The sequence below is a fragment of the Notamacropus eugenii genome, chromosome 1 (genome assembly GCF_028372415.1).
Source record: "Notamacropus eugenii isolate mMacEug1 chromosome 1, mMacEug1.pri_v2, whole genome shotgun sequence".
NCBI lineage: Eukaryota > Metazoa > Chordata > Mammalia > Diprotodontia > Macropodidae > Notamacropus > Notamacropus eugenii.
This window is the reverse complement of record NC_092872.1, coordinates 47,123,957-47,141,240: the sequence shown is the minus strand read 5'-3', so window position 1 is coordinate 47,141,240 and position 17,284 is coordinate 47,123,957. Positions and strand designations below refer to the sequence as shown.

General features: G+C 42.1%; 1 protein-coding gene across 2 annotated transcripts; it reads right to left on the bottom strand.

The window, feature by feature from the left end:
- Positions 1–11,625: 11,625 nt before the first annotated feature.
- Positions 11,626–16,635, bottom strand: C1H16orf54 (chromosome 1 C16orf54 homolog). 2 transcript variants are annotated; one of them, XM_072599326.1, is made up of 2 exons: positions 14,902–16,635; positions 11,626–13,878 (listed from the first exon to the last, which is right to left on the bottom strand). In XM_072599326.1, the coding sequence occupies exon 2, from the start codon at positions 13,876–13,878 to the stop codon at positions 13,225–13,227; it is 654 nt and encodes a 217-aa protein (XP_072455427.1). In that variant the 5' UTR covers positions 14,902–16,635; the 3' UTR covers positions 11,626–13,224. The 2 variants fall into 2 exon arrangements, with proteins under 2 accessions (XP_072455427.1, XP_072455426.1); XM_072599325.1 differs by lacking the exon at positions 14,902–16,635 and adding an exon at positions 14,321–14,895.
- Positions 16,636–17,284: the final 649 nt, after the last annotated feature.

Genomic DNA, 17,284 nt, shown 5'->3' with positions numbered 1-17,284 from the left:
TTTTTTTTTTTTGATTTATTATGTTTGACCCCAGAGGAACAGATGAGAAAAAGATGGAAGGAGCAAATGGTTAAATTTTGGCTTAATGGCAGGAGAGGCTTCCTAACAATTAAACATCTCCAAGAGTGGAATGAACTGATTGGGTTCCTCCTCCTTCAAACAAAGACTAGATGACTATTTGTCAGGTGTGCTAGAACCAAGGATTCCTTTTAGATGACGACAGAGGTCCTTGCCAAATCTGAAATTCTGTTATTCGTGCCCATCCCTCACTGGCATTCCCCTCCATGGTTCTATGGCCATCTACTCAAAAGTAACTCCTCATTCTCCTTGCAGTTCGCTGTAGCTCCCAGCAGATGGTGGCATTGTCATACCCATTGATTCTTGCCCTCGCTCCTGTGAGCAGAACTCTTAATAGTTTTCCAAAGCTCCCAGCTGCCTGACTTCCCACTAGTCTCCCCAAGTAGGAGATGGGCAGGTGAAGCCAAGCCCAGTTAAGGTGGAACCTACACTAGAAGTTGTTAGTAGGGTGGAACCAAACACTCACATTCTGCTACACATTGAAAGGCAGGGCTGGGACACAGAAGGGGAAAGATAGTAAAAAATGAAGTACTGTGATAGAATGAAATCATCCATCTATTCATAAAGGAAATAAGGCTGCCTTGGGCTAGGAGAATCAAAGTGAGAAGGAAACAAGATCTACCTGTTTCATAACTTTACCTAAGGCCTGCTCTATTCCTGCCCCTCCTCCTCCTAGACATTAGAAAATGATTACTAGTTGATTGGCTAATAATACTTTCATTCCATCACGTCACCCTTTCGTTCCTTCCCCCTCATTGAGAAGGCAGGCAATTTGATGTATGTTATACATGTGCAGTCATGAAAAGATTTCCACATTAGTCATGCTGTGAAAGAAAACACAGGACACCCCAAAAAGAAAGTTTAAAAGTATGTTTCATTCTGCATTCAGACAACATCAGTTTTTTCTCTGGAGATGGATAGCACTTTTCATCAAAAAGCATTCAGAATTGTCTTATATCAGTGTCCTGCTGAGAATGGCTAAGCCATTCCCATTTGTTCATCATAAATATTCCTATTTCTGTGTACAAAGTTCTCCTGGTTCTCACTTCTCTTTGCATCAGTTCATCTAAGTCTTTCCAGGTTTTTCTGAAATCACCCCACTCATCATTTCCTATACCCCAATATGATTCCATCACAATCATACTCCATAACTTATTCAGTCATTCCCCTAAGTTTCCAATTCTTTGACACCACTAAAAGAACTGCTGTAAATATTTGTGTACATATAGGCCCTTTTTCTTTTGTTTTCTATCTCTCTGGGATACGGACCTAGTACTGCCATTTCTGGGTCAAAGGATATGCAGTTTTATAGCCCTTGAGGCATAGTTCCAAATTAAGTAATGGTTGAATCAGTTCATAATTCCACCTATAATATGCTAATGTCACAATTTTTCTAAATTACCTCCAACATTTGTCATTTTCCTGTTCTGTCAAGTTACCCAGTCTGATAGATGTAGGGTACTTTTAATTTGAATTTCTCTAATCAATAGTGATTTAGAGCATTTTTCATATGTTTATACATAGCTTTGATTTTTTTTCATCTGAAAACTGCCTGTTCATATACTTTGACCACTTTTGAATTGGAAAATGGCTCTTATTTTCATAAATTTGATTCAGTTCTCTATATATTTGAGAATATATCAAAGAAACTTTGACAGAGAAACTTATACTTTTTTCACAATTATGATAACTAACTGTATTTCTGATTATCCTATTTTCCCGTTTATCCTACTCTCTCCTTTCACCCTGTTCATCCCCAAAAGTGTTTTGCTTCTGACTACCACCTCCCCCAACACATCTTCCTGTCTATCAGCAACAACCCCTCCCCCCAATCTTATCCCTGTCCTCTCCTACTTTCCATGTATGGTAAAATAGATTTCTATACCCAACTGAGTGTGTATATTATTGCTTCTTTGAGCCAATTCTGATGAGAGTAAAGTTTAAGAGCTTCTCCTCACTCTCATGCCTCTGCCATCTTTCCCTTCACTATAAAAGCTCTTTCTTACCGCTTTTATGAGATAATTTACCCCATTCTACCTCTCCCTTTCCCCTTCTCCCAGTATATTCCTCTTTCTCACCTCTTAATTTTATTTTATTTTTTGATAATCATCCCATCATATCCAACTCATACGTAATGCCCTCTGTCTATGTATACTCCTTCTAACAGCCCTAAAAGTAAGAAACTTCTTAGGAGTTACAAGTATCATCTTTCCATGTAAGAATGAAAACAGTTTAACCTCATTGAATCCTTTATGATTTCTCTTTCCTGTTTACCTTCCTTTGCTTCTCTTGATTCTTATATTTGAAAGTTACATTTCCTATTCACATTTCCTATTCAGCTCTCATCTTTTTATCAGGAATGCTTGAAAGTCCTCTATTTCAGTGAATATCCATTTTCCCCTGAAGGTTTATACTCAATTTTGCTGGATGTGTGATTCTTGATTGTAATCCTAGCTCCTTTGCCCTCTGGAATATCATATTCTAAGCCTTCCAGTCCTTTAATGTAGAAGCTGCTAAATCTTGTGTAATCCTGTGGCTCTATAATATTTCAAAGGTTTCTTTATAGCTGCTTGAAATATTTTCTCCTTGACCTGAGGCCTCTGAAATTTGGCAATAATATTCCTGGGAGTTTTCATTTGGGATCTTTTTTAGGACATGATCAGTGTGGATTTTTCAATATCTATGTTGATTTTTTGTTTCATAATTTTCTTGCATCACTGTCATTTTTTCCCAATTTCTCCCATACCTCTTTTATGTGATTCTGACATGAGACCAATTCACATTATTCTTTGAGGCTTTAGATTTAGCAGTTTTGACTTTGTTCTCTTCTTCTGAGTTTGTGTTTTGATCATCCCCATCACCATAGTAGCTTTCTATGGATCTTTTTTTGTTCTTTGCTCATTTTTCTAGACTATTTCTTGACTTTGAACTTTATATTAAAGTTGGGCCCTATGTGGAGACCACACTGTCCCAAGCATCAGGATTTTTGTGCAGCTGTTTTCAGAGCTAATTCTGGCTGTCTATCAGCTTCTAGATCTTCCAAGGTGGTATGATATAAGAAGAAGTGGGTTTATAACTCTCCTGGCCTGTGCTCTGGTCTGTGACTGATCACAAGCATTCTTTTTTGTCCTTGAACTGTGACCAGCATCCCCACTCCCCTACAGCTACAAGCTTTGATGTTCTACTTCTTCTCACCCCAGGCCTTCAACCCACATCTGAGTAAGGGCAATGCAACAAGAGTCCTGCCCCCAGGACCAGCAAAGGGACTCCTGTAACCTCCTTCTGACCAGTTGCCTAACCCTTCATCCGTGGCCTGAGAGCTCTGGAAGACATCTCCCACCATCAGTTGCCCCCAAGGCCTGCTGCTGGTTTGCTGCATGGCCTATACTGGACTTTACTCCACTTTCACCATGGTACAACACACCTGACTAAGTTGTCTTGGGCTGGAAAATTGTTTTACCCATCTTGTTATGGCTTCTGTTGGTCTGTAATTTGTTTTGAGGCATTATATAATAAAGTTGCTTGGAGGGGAAATTGGGAGAGTTCAGGTGAGGCCCTGCCTTTTCTCTGTAATCCAAAATGGGATCCAGATCCCAAAATGGGATCCAAAAGGGATAAGAACTTCCTGCCAACTCTAATGTTGTCCAGGTGGAGAAGACATCTTGAAGTCCAACAATGGCTGAATGACTGATGACACTCAGACACCTGGGTACCCTTACTTCTCTACTGTCTCCATTAAACGATTCAATCCTTGTGATGAATGTGCTAAATTTCCCCAGACATAAAAAGAACCTAGCCACCTGATACAGACTCTAAAAACAGATAAGCAAAGAACAGGAGCCCTGTTTGTTTCTTGTTGTTTTAATTTAAATTTGTATATTCCCTTTTCCTTTGTAAAAAGCTGAAAAAACACATTTTTGTGGTCCCAAATGTGTAAAGACCAGCGTCTAAAGAGAAGGGAGAAATAGATGTCAGACCAGGGTACTCAGTCACAGTGGCAGTAGCAAGGGAGTATGTCAGCAAGAATCCAAAACAGCAAATCTCTTAAGCTAGGGGCCCAAGAGAGGGATAGAGGCCCAGAATGTCCAGGATTAACAGTAACTCACATTTATATTCTGCTTTAAGGCCTACAAAGGGCCTTATGTATAAAGTGTTCCAAAAGTCTAAAGCTATAAAGACAAATATGAAATGGTCCTTGCCTGCCCTTAAGGACCTTCCATAATGCCTATGACCAAAACACGTCCTCATGGGAAGACATGTAAGGGTGAACTTGGTTCCTCTGAATGAACTTCATTGGAGCACAGGATTTCAGTTATGGACAACTGCTGGCTACCACTGGCATTTTCTGAATAAGATATGTCTGTATCTGAATAGTCGTGGACCCATAACTTTTTGACTCATACGTGAAATGAAGTGAGGAAGAGAGATTTTTTTCCCAATGCAACTGGGCAAATCTTCAAAGAAAGGAGAATAAGGAAATGGTGAAAAGACTACGTGTATGTTGTAAAGAGACTGCCTGAGATGGAATATGGCATGAATGGTGAAAGAAGGAGGAAAAGAGACATGAGAGGCAAAGTGCAGCAGAGCGTGCCTTTGAAGAGGAAGAGCCATTGAGTCATAGAGTTCTCAACCGTGGCCATTAGAGGGCACTGTTGGCCTAGCATAGCTTCCAATAACCCTTCACTGAGTAGTTAAGGTCAGTCAGTCAATCAACAAGCAATTTATTAAACACCTACATGTCCCAGGCATTTGCTAAGTGCTAAGGATACAAAGAAAGGCAAAAACGCAGTCCCTGTCTTAAGGAGGAGACAATATTTAAACAAAATTGCAAATATAGAATTCATACAGTGGAAATGGAAGGGCATTTCAGAGGAAGATCATTACCAATAGAGAGGATGGATAAGCTTACTAGCAATGGGGGGACAAAAGGTGTGAAGAACATTTTTCCTAGACTCTGGAACAGATAAAAAGTTTACACAAGACACTTTTCCTTCCTCCAAGGAACTTACATTCTAGAAACCATATGGGTCACCATCTAATACATATCACATCATACATGAATGAGAGATTTGCACAACATCATGCTTCATGTTATGTGAAGTCTGAAGGACACAGTCATTACAGAGAGGTTGAGGAAGAATTCACAAAGGAAGGAGTGGTTTGAGTTGAGCATTCAAAGATTAACTGAGACCAAAGAGAAGCTAAATTCTAAAAGCACATGTGTCAATCATCCCAGTGAGGAAGAAAAGGCTGGAAGTGGTGGGAATGCACCTGTAACTCATCCACCATCTTTGATCTCCAGCAGGCATGTTAGAGAAGCAAACAGCAGTAATGAAGGATAAATACAAAAGACTAGCATGATCATGGAAGAATCCTGGGGTCAAAAGCTCAGGATGAACTGAGACTGGAAATGAATAAAGACAACAAAATGTGGTTCAAGTTCAAGCTGTTGGATTCAATCCAGCAAGCATTTATTTAGCACCTATTGTTATGTGCTGGAGACACTACCAGGTGCTGCTGACACAAAGACAAAGATGAAAACATCCCCTGTCCTCAGGGAGCTTACATGCTACTGGAGGGGAAAACATGTCCAAGGATAAGTAAATATAAAATACATTTAAAGTAAAATCAAGATAGTAACTGCAAGTCAGGAAGGGGGAGAGGGGAATATCACCTGGGAGGATCAGGAGAGGTCTTACAGAAGGTGGTGCTTGGCTGCTTGATCCTGGAGGTAGAGGTGAAGGTGAAAAGAGAGAGAGAAGGGTGGTTGTTGGTTTTTGAGGGTTTTTTTAAACAGCATTAGGGGGAAAAGTAAGATTTTTAGAAAGAAATGGGCTTGATAATGGCAGTAGTTAGCGTTTGTGAAGTGCTTTAAAGTCTGGAAAGTGTTTTATAAATACAGCAATCCCAGAAAGGAAGTACTATTATTATCCCTGTTTTGCAGATGAGGAAACTGAGGCAAGACCAAGGTTAAGTGACTTGCCCAGGGTCACACAGCTACTAAGTGTCTGTGGCAGGACTTACACTCAGGTGTTTCTGAGTCCAGCTCTGTCTGCACTGTGCCATCTAACTCAGGTCTGGGCCTTCTTTTCTCTGTACCCTCCCTAAACCCCTCCTCCCATCACTCCAGACTACCAGACCACCCTTAGATCCCTCCCACAGTCTTTTTGTATATAAGATCCTTCTTGTCTCCATGAAGGTGCTCATATTCTATCTAGCTTAGATTCAATCTAGCTCAGATTCTATCTAGCCTGCTTGTCAATACAAGTGTCACAAATGGTGAGGCTTCTTAAGAGTCAACCCAGTATGATGAATCTTTAATAAACTTTGTTTTCCTTGACTATAAGGAGGCTTGGGTCGAATTCATGTGGGCAGGACCCAGGGTGATGGTATTCTGGGGTCCCAAGCACCCCAAACTTCAACATATCATTCCCTCACCTCAACAGATGGAAAGGCCCAGGAGCCCAAGGGTTCAACATGAAAACAGATGGCAAGGCCCAGTAGCCCTTAAAGTCCTTCAACAGGTGAGATGGAGGGTCTGGAAGGTCTTGATCTTCGTGCCATGTCATGCCATGGAGATGTGTGATGAGTCTCTTGTGAACAACAGCTGGTAGGCCCGCTATGGCCGGATCACAGAATATGTGACATCTAGCACAGGGGCTCACAAAGAGTAGGCATTGGTTGGTTGAATGATTGATGATCAATAGTAAGTTTATAATCAATTATCTTTAAAAAAATACAGGGATAGGATTTGCATAGGCAAAAACAGGGAAAATATTCTAGATAAAAGAAATGGAGTAAGCAAAGATATAGAGTCAGAAATAATTGTGGCCTGTTCAGAAGAGAGTGGGAAGAGCAGTTTAGCCAGGACACAGAGGATGTCACAGAGAATACAGGGGAGGAAAGGTCATTAAAAACAGGTTTAATATCATGGAAGACCTTGAATGCCAAGCTGAGAAGTTTGTACCTTTTCCTGTAGCTAAAAAAAGGAGTCTGTTACTAATGAAGGTTCTAGTAGGAGTGGGTGGATTTTGGGAAATGACATCAATGGGTTTTTTTAAGTATCAACATTTTTAAAAAAGAAAGGGGAAGTTACTGAATGTGAATAACAGGGCCCAACAAGCTCCAAACTATGTACCAGCAAGAGTCATCTGTGTCCAGTGAACTGGAGAGACTGGAGGCAGGACCAAATAGGAAACTCTTGTAATAGTTGAGGTAAAGTGTAATGAGGGTCAGAAAGAGGGACAGTGGTGGGAAGGAAGAGACAACAGGATTTGTGAATCAGGCCTGACAATCTATTCATTCTGTTTTTATGTTCTCAAGAATGACCTGGACATCTCATGCTGCTGTGCTCCCCTTGCTCCTCTAGATCATCAACCCAGTGGTCCCATTGTCATCCTCTCCTACCTGGAATCTTCTCTCATCATACCTTGCTTCTCTTCCATTCATACCACATACATTTCTTCCTTCATTGGTTCCTTCCTCCTTTCATGTCCCTCCTAGTCCCCCCCCTTCCTTCCTTAAGCCTTCTTGATCTAATCTAAACAGGAAAGGGCTATGGCCCTCTCCCTCTCTCTTTTACATCCTATTGTACTCTACATGTATTGTCAATATCGACTTTTCCCTGGTGATCTCATAAATGTGTCCACCCATCTTAGTATTTATTATTCCTAGAATATGAACTCTGGGAGGGCAGGGTCCTTTATTTAAATCTGGCTACACCTCCCACCAACCTCCTACCCATAGGTAATGAAACTTCAGGAGTCATTTAATCCAACCCTTCCTTTTACAGAAGAGAAATCTGAGGCCTAAAGACATCCATCTGGATGACCCTAGCTGACTGCTTCCTTCTCATTTTCCTTTACCAGTCTGACCATTTCTTTTCTATCCCATTGGTTGCTTCATCTTCCTGCTTCCTCACACCAAAACATAAGGATCCCCCCTCCAAGGCTATCTTGAACCCTCTTCTCTTCTCTCTACAGTCCCTCCCTTGGTGATCTCATCAGCATCATCTCTATGCAAACATCTCCCAGATCTACACATCCAGTCCTAATATCTTTCCTGAGCTCCAGTCATTTCCCCCACCCTCCATCACCAGTTTCTCCTGCTGAACATTTCCATCTGGATGTCCTCTAGGAAGAGAAGGATTTATAAGTGAATACTACTCAACATTTAAAGAGCAATTGATTCTAATGCTACATAAACTGAAAAAATAAATAAAGGAGTTCTGCCAAATTCCCTCTTGACACAAATATGGTCCTGACATCTAAACAAGGAAAAGTCAAAACAGAAAGAAAATTATAGACAAATTTCCCTGCAAAAATGTTAAAACACAAGCAAGGAGATAGCAGCAAATATCATACACTCTGACAAAGCTGAACTTATACCAGGAATGCAACAGTGGTTCAACATTAGGAAAACTATAAGCATAAATGACCAAGTTAATAACAAAACAATAAAAATCATATGATTATTGTTCAACAGTTACAGAAAAGGCTATTGACAAAGAACAACACCTATTCCGGTTTTTACACTAAAAAGTGTAAAAATAGATGGAAACTTTACTTAAAATGAGAAGTAATAGCTATCTAAAACCACTTGGCTATTCTGTTAGCACCCCAAATGGTCCATAACAGAACTCATTCTCTTTCCCCCTAAGAATTCCTTTCCTCTCAGCCATATTAATCAAGATTGTTTTAAACTGTTTAAAATGACAAGACAGTAAAAGGTTGGAATATTGCTGTGGTATAGGAAACAATGAATATAGGGAAAGACTTGGACCTATGAAGGAAGACATCCAACCTCAGAGAAACAGGACAAGCAAGTATAGTATGGTTTTTACATAGATGTATATGAATCTATATATCCATATATGAATATGATTATAGCTATCTAAGTATATGTACGTGTATGTAAGTATATGTATATATGTGTATATATATGTATGTATATACACACACATACAAAAATATATATAAATATATCAGCACTTAATTGTAGCCTTCTTGGGAGAGGAGGGAGGGAAGGGAGAAAAAAAAGAAAAGTAAAAAGTGCACAGTGGAGAACAAAAGAAAACTTATAAAGTAGCAAAGAAAAGATGGACAGCTCAAAATATAATGTGTAGTATTTACTACATAGGCTTTCCTAAACTGGAAATTGGTTGCTGTCTATTTTGAATCCTCTCTTACATTCTGCTGTGCACATGGCCACATGGCAGTCCTTTTTTTTCTTTTCTTATTTTGTATTTAAGTTTATGATGTTTCTTTTCTTATTGTGTATTTAACTTTTAAGTATTTAAGTTTAAAATAAATTAAGAAAAAAGAAGAATGCCCTGTCTCCTAACTTCCATATTTCTGTCAAGGAAACCAGTCATCCTGGTTCTCAACCTCTGAATAATCCCTGACTCTTCCCATTTCTTCAACTTCCCATAATCAAGCTATTGCCAGATCTTACTGAGTATACCTCCACATGTCTCAATCTGTTCCCATCTTTCCATTTACACAGGAACCACCCTAGTTTAGGCCCTTGTGACCTTTTGCCTTTACCATTATACTATCTTTCTAATTGCCTTCCCTGCCTCCACATTCTCCCCTCCAGTGAATCCCACACACAGTGCAGGAAATAATCTTTTTCAGATCTGACCTTCTCTTAAGGGCTAAAGGGAAGGAAGGCTTCCAGCATATTGGGTAGTCTCCTTGTGGTAAGCTTTGGAGAGAATTCAGATGAGAGTCACACAAGAGAAGTATTTGAGTTATTAAGGTAAGGTCTACCATGGTAACTCTTCTGCTCAGAAACCTTCATCAGCTTCTGGTTCCCTGTAGGATAAAACACATACTCTTCATTCTGAGCTAAAGGGTCCCCCATAATCTGACTTCAGCCTGTCTAGAACACCCTATTCCAGCTTTATTTTTCATTTTTTAGCTTTAAATCTGGCCTCACTCACTTAGCAGCCATGTGGCCCTGGGTAAGCCCTTATTTGCGATTTGCTTCAGTTTCTTCAACTGTTGGATGGGTATAATACTAGCAGCTGCCTCCCAAGATGATTGTGAGAATCCAGTGAGATAAACTCTTTGTAAAGCACTTAGCACAGGGTCTGGCACAAAGTAGGCACTTATATTAACTTTTGTTCCCTTTCCCTTTTCCTCTTCAAGCCCACAAAATTCCAGCTAAACTGGACTGATAGCTGTTCCCTGACCTCAGCATTCCGGAGCATCCACTCACTTCCTTTTCAACTCTGACTCAGAATCCTTGCCTTCTGCCTTCCTTCAAGGGGGCCACCTCCTCCATGGAACCTTCTATGATCTCAACAGTTAGGGATCAGATTCTTTCGTGTGTATTTGTATGCCTGTTGATGATACAACAGAATTTAAGCCCCTTGAGGAGAGGAATTGTTTCATTTTTGCCTCTGTATCACTAATACCTTGAGCATATATAGGCAAATGTTTATTGAACTGAATAATATACAATAACACATAAGTGCCTAGGGGGAGAGACACTGTTTCTGACTGACAGAGGGGAAATGAGTGAAGGCTGGTGACATTTGAATTGGGCTTCAAAGGTGGGGTCAGAATTCCACAGGTGAACAGGTGAAGAAAGGACACTTCAGGCATTGTGGGCAAAGGCTCACAGGGCTTTGTCCCTCAGAGGCAGGAAACCATGGGGTATATTTGGGGAACAGAGTAGTAGAGTTTGGGGCACTGGGGGAATAATGCAAAATGAGAGCCTTGAATGCCAGAGTTTTCTATGTGGGAAACTGAGTCCCAGAGGGAGGAGACGGCTTGTCCAAAGTTCTCATCCTAATGACAACTGGCATTTTGCTTGCCTTAGAAAAACCCTGTGAGGTAAATGGTGAAGATATTATTAAAAAGATAAGATAAGATAAAGATATTCTCTGTTTAACAGAGAAGGAAACTGAGGCTCAAAAAACTTAAGTGATTTAGCCAGGGTCAAACAATTGGCAAGAGGCAGAGAAGGCATTTGAAACCAGGTCTCTTGGCTCTCATTCTGGGGCTCTTTCCACTCTTCCATAGTGCCTCACTTTTTCTTTTTCTTTTCTTTTCTTTTTTTGGTACTTATATATGGGCCTTGTATCAGGGACCATTATATCCTGTATCCCCCAGAGTGATAATGCTGGATCCTGCATATAGTAGGTGCTCAATAAGTGCTGATAAATACTGATAAAAATAACTCCATTGTGGATTCTGTGTTAGGGGGTAGCAGGAATGAAATACCTAGAGTCCTATGGACTAGTCAGAGCATGTTCTCCACTCATGTGGCCTGCTGTCACTCCCTGAATTTAAGGAATGGCAGGCTTCCCCTTCTGGCCTCCATGGTTTCCCTTTTGTACCAAAATAACTCAACAATCGCATAACACCCAGCCTACTATTTAGAGTTCAATAAAGTGATTTTCCTCCAATGTGATGAATCTGAAATATTAGTTATCAACAATAGGTACACAGTATTGTCTCAGTGTACCTCTTTGTCTGACTTAGAAGACTAAGGTAAGGGACATCACAGAATTTCAGAAAGTTAGACCTATAAAAGACATTAGAGACAATCAGGTCCAATGTTTTTATTTTACAGAGCTGAAAACTGAGGCCTGGAGAAAGGATATGATTTGTGCAGACTATATTGAGTTAGCAGTAGTGACAAGTGAGGTCTTCTGGATCCTGGTCTGGGGTTCCTTTACATTATACCATGATGACTACTTCAGTTGGAAGTCTCTCTACTTAGTTCCCTAGGCTGGGTCTTTTTTAATTGAGATTTTTTCCTCATGCTAAAAAAAAACAAAACAAAACTCCAGGAATTTCTGATCCTGGCATACAAGGCCCTCTGCTTTCATAGGCCAGCTTATCCTTCCAGGTTCATTTCACATTAGTCCCCCTTACATACATATTTCAAAGAAGATGCCCATATCAACCATCTCTTCATTCCTCTCCAGGCTTCATTCCTAACTCTCTGGACTTTCTCAACTATTTCCTCAGCACCAAGTGTCTTCATCTCTCTACCTCACTCTGTTATCCTATTTTTTTCTTTCTGTTTTTATTTGTATTTCTAGCACTTAGTACTGTGCCTGGCACACATACGTGCTTAATAAATACTGTCTTGACATGACGTACGTATTCTGTACTCCACCCAAGTAGACAACTAGTTGCTCCCTGACCCCTCTTCCCATCTCTACTTATTTGAGGTGGGCCTTTCCCACCTCAGATGGTTGAAATCCTTCTCTTTCTCAAAGGTCAGTTTAGATGCCACCCACCCTTCTTGATTCCCTCCGGATAGAGATCACCTCACTCCTTGAATCGTTCAGGTCCTGTGGCTTCTCCTAAGTAACAGTACCTAACCCACAGATTAGGAGACCTAGGGTCTGACGGGGAGCTGGCTATGGAAGCTCAGGTAAATACCCCTCCTTCTTCAGGCTGCAGGTAATTCATCTATGATCATCTATGAAATGAGAGGGATGGGCATGGCAGTCTCTAAAATCCTTTCTGGCCCTAAGGACTGGAACAGAACCTGAGTTAGCCATTTGTCTTCTGTCTATCATGCAGTAACACTGACAAGCATCCACATTTACAAATATGAAGGTAAAATTGCTTTTGTGTACAGAAAGGGGGGTTATATGTGCTTGGAATGAAGCATATTCACCATAGGTAGGGAGACTAGGAGGGTGGGAAGGAACAGTAAATGGGAGACTAAGTACAAGGGAAAGGAGGGAAAGAGCTTTGTCCATTTCCTATATTTCACACACCTGATGTTCTCACTGACGACTTTACAGTTTTACTAGCATCTTCTGGCATTTGCCATTCAAGTTCGAGGTGGCACCTCAAGGGACAAACCTCATCACAGGGTGAGCTAGGGATCCATTTGGCTCTACTTGAGGGAGCGCTCTGTGCCACGCCCAACCTGACTCCCAGAGTCCAGAAGAAAGATGTCTTGATGTTCTTAAAAATGTTCAGCTCTCAGTCCTTAAGGGTCCTTTCCAGATCCTACCTCTCTTCTTTGAAGGATGGTTTAGGATCCAAAGGTGTGGTCCAGAGCACTACGTCCATTGGCCCCCAGTGTCACAGTCCTTGGCCTCCCTTTCTATCAGCCTTCTCTATGGAGGAAGTTCTCTGTGGGAGTAGGACATGTCCGAAGCCCCATTGTTCAGGGGCCTCCATGCACCCTATTCTCTCTTCTCCAAAAAGCTGAGATCTGCTCCAGGGTGACCCGTGGCTGGAGGCTCCAGTCAGGCTCAGGGCTCCCGGGCCTCCGAATGCCATAAAATGGTGGGGGCGAGGGTTCTGGGGCTGGCTGGGTTTCCAACCAACCTACAAAGCCAGTAGTCTGAGGCCTTTCTTCCCAAGGATTTGTTATGCAGAATGTGCTGGCAGGGGACTCAGGAGCCTGGAGTGGAGCTGAGGGGCAGAGAGGAGAACTTGGAATGGGGGGTGCTGTGGCCCGGACCTCCAAAGTGCCCCCGAGAATATAGGGCTCAGTAACCTGGGGGTGCAGAAGAGGGGCTGTTGCACCATACCAGTCTTCAGATCGCTCATGGGGTGTCCCCACAGGCTCGATCCACAGCTCCCCCCCTGGGCGCCAGACCAGGCTAGGCCCCCGGACACCAGGGTCTGATCGAAGAGAACGGCGGAAAAGGCGTTCAGCCAGCACAGCTGTGGTCAGTAGGAAGATAGCAGCCACTAAGGCCAGGGCCAGCATGATGGGGATGCAGGGTCCACACAGGAGGGGGGGCCACTGGGAGGGCTGGGGTGTGACTGGGTCCTCCACTTCCCCAGGAGGCTGTTCCAGAGCTGCAGACATCTGGGAGAGGGACAGGAAAATGGAAAGACAGAGATGAGAGAGTCAGAGAAAGAGGGAAGAAGGAAGGGAAAAGAAAATGAGAGAAAAAGAAGCCCGTGCAGAAGATAGAGAGGAGGGAACAAAGAGGAGAGAGGGGAAAATGGAAAAGGTCGGGGAGAAAGGAAAAGACAAAGGAAGATAGAAAGAGAAAGGAGAGAAAGAGACAGGGAGAATGAGAGACAGAGGTGGAGAGAAGGGAAACACGAGCATTTTGGACTCCACTTCCAATCCCAGAAGTCAAGGGTTCCTAGCACTGGCATTTAAAGAGCAGCTGGGTTCCTCTTCTCACCCAGGAATCCTCACACACCCCCACCCCACCTTGCTTAAGAGGAAATGGTGGGGGAGGAAACGACAGAAATATCCTTCCACTCCCGGGCCTGGTCTGTCTCTTCCCAGTGCTTACCGTCTTTTCTGCTCCTTTTTCCTGCTGCTTTTCTTGCTTTTTCTGAATGCCTTGGGGGGGGGGGGGGGGGGGTCTTTTTCCAAATGTATCTCTCCTTTTGTTTTTAGACTCCTTCATTATCTCTCCCTAAGTTTATCCCCTTCCTAGTCTGCCTCTGTCTAAGCCCGTCCTTCTGGGACAGATGTGATTTCCAACCAGTGTACCTCTGTTTTCGTTTCTCCACATCTGTCACCATCTTGCCCACATGGCTGACCTGTCTGTCTCCCTTTCTCTCAGTTTCTCTCCATGTCTTTTCCTCTCTGTCCCAAGTTTCCTCTCCTTCTCTGTCCCAAGTTTCCTCTCTTTCTCTGTCCCTCACTCTCTCTCTCTTTCTCCCTGTCTCTGTGTATCTTGAGGTCTTGGTCAGTTTCTCTCTGTGTGTCTCATTTGAGTCTCTCAACTCTCTTTCTCCAATTCCTTTCTCCAGTTTCCCCAGGCCAAGTCTCTGTCTCTGTCTCTGTCTCTGTCTCTGTCTCTGTCTCTCTCTCCTTCAGTTCCATCTCCATGTCCCCCCAGTTCTCTTCCCCACCCTTGCTTCTCACCTTGCTTTCTTCAGATAGTCCGCCAACCTCTGTTCTCACCCGCCTTGAGGGATGATCACTTCAGTGCATGCTGGGAAGACACTGTGTGGGGTGGGGTCCCCAGAAAGGCATAAACAGGGCCCATTTGGGGCAGGCAGTTAGGCAACTATGACCCAACTCCCCCTGCCACCCTCTTCCTCCCAGGTGTTTCTATGGAAACAGGGTGGATGTGGTCACCCATGGTAAAGAGCTATTTCCTGGGGTGAGGTGGTAACGGAAGAGGGAGTAGTTCTCTCTGCTCCTCGGTATGAAAGGTTTTGTTTTGTTTTTTGCCTCTGTACTTCTTTCCTTTGTTCTCAGTTCCCATGTGCTAGAACCTTCTACCTTCTTTCTGGGTAAGGGATATTTACTGAGACGTCAGGAAGGGATACCAATCAGACCAGTCCTGAACCTTTGGAAATCCAAGGGCATCATGAGAATCTGACTCACCCACTTAATGGAGGTTGTCTTGCTCTGTATGGCCCTGCCCACCCAGGCCCTTTCCTTCCCATTCCTCATTCTCCTCCCACTCTTACAAATTCTTTGTGTCTGACCCCAATCCTCATGTTACCACCTCTCTCCCTCTTGCTTCCCTGAGCCCTAGAGCAACTCCTAGTGCTTTGGTTACTGAATTTTCAGGCTTCTTGGAAATGCAACAGAAAATGTCAGAGGTCATTAGATCACAGATTTAGAGTATAGAGGGACCTTTAATAAAGTATCATTTGTAGAAACTAGGCATGGACAATATCTCATGTTGTATACCAAGCTAAGGTCAAAATGGGTATATGATTTAGACATAAAGGGTGATACCATAAGCAAATAAGGAGAACAAGGAATAGTTTACCATTTGCCTATGGTGAAGGGAAGAATTTATGACCAAACAAGATATAGAGAACACTATGAAATGCAAAATGGATAATTTTGATTGCATTAAATTAAAAAGGTTTTGCACAAACAAAACCAACACAACCAAAAGTAGAAGGAAAGCAGAAAACTGGGAAGCAATTTTTACAGCCAGTTTCTGATTAAAGCCTCATTTCTCAAATGTATAGAAAACAAATTTATAAGAATACACATCATTCCCCAATTGAAAAATGATGAAAAGATATGAACAGGCATTTTTCAAATGAATAAGTTAAAGCTATCTAGAGTCATATGAAAAAATGCTCCAATCACGATTGATTAGAAATGCAAATTAAAACAATGCTGAGGTACCACCTCTCACTTAACAGATTGACTAATAGGATAGAAAAAAATGACAAATGTTGGAGAAGATGTGGGAAAATTGGAACATTAATGCATTGTTGATAGAACTGTGAACTGATCCAGCCATTCTGGAGAACAATTTGGAACTATGCCCAAAGGGCTGTAAAACTATGCATGTACCTCGATTCAGAAATGCCACTACTAGGACTGTAACCCAAAGAGATCATAACAAATGGGAATTATAGACGCTCTTTTCATGGTGGCAAAGAACTGGAAATTGAGGGAATGCCCATCAGCTGGGGAACGGCTGAACAAGTTCTGGGATACGACTGTAATGGCCGTGCTATAAGAAATGAGGAGCAGACCTATTTCAAAAAAATCTGGAAAGACTTACATGAATTGATACTGAGTGAACCAGGAGAACATTGTTCACACTAACAATGATTGACAGTTCTTCTCAGAAATACCATGATCCAAGACAATTCCAAAAGACTCATGGCACACATAAAAAAATGCTAACCACATCTAGAGAAAGAACTATGGAGTCTGAACGCAAATCGAAGTATATTATTTTCACTTTTTTGTTGTTTTGGGGGGGTTTTGTTGGGGCTTTTCCCTTTTATTCCGTTTCTTATCTCACAATTGTGTTTGTCCTTCACTTCTGAAGAAGACCATGCCATCAGAGAAATAATGACATGACTCACACTTGACTTTGTTTTGAGTGAGGGAGGGCTGTGCAGGTCACCAGCCTCACTTCTCCTCCAGAGCCATCTGAATCCAGTGGCCAGATATTCCTCAGGATGACTGGAGATGACCCAGGATGCATTGGGAGACTGTGGAAAAGAAAGGAAAGGAAAGGAAAGGAAAGGAAAGGAAAGGAAAGGAAAGGAAAGGAAAGGAAAGGAAAGGAAAGGAAAGGAAAGGAAAGGAAAGGAAAGGAAAGGAAAGGAAAGGAAAGGAAAGGAAAGGAAAGGAAAGGAAAGGAAAGGGAAGGGAAGGGAAGGGAAGGGAAGGAAAAGGAAAAGGAAAGGAAAAGGAAAGGAAAAGGAAAGGAAAAGGAAAGGGAAGGGAAGGGAAGGGAAGGGAAGGAAAGGAAAGGGAAGGAAAAGGAAAGGAAAAGGAAAGGAAAGGAAAAACTCACGTCATCTTTTGGCCATCC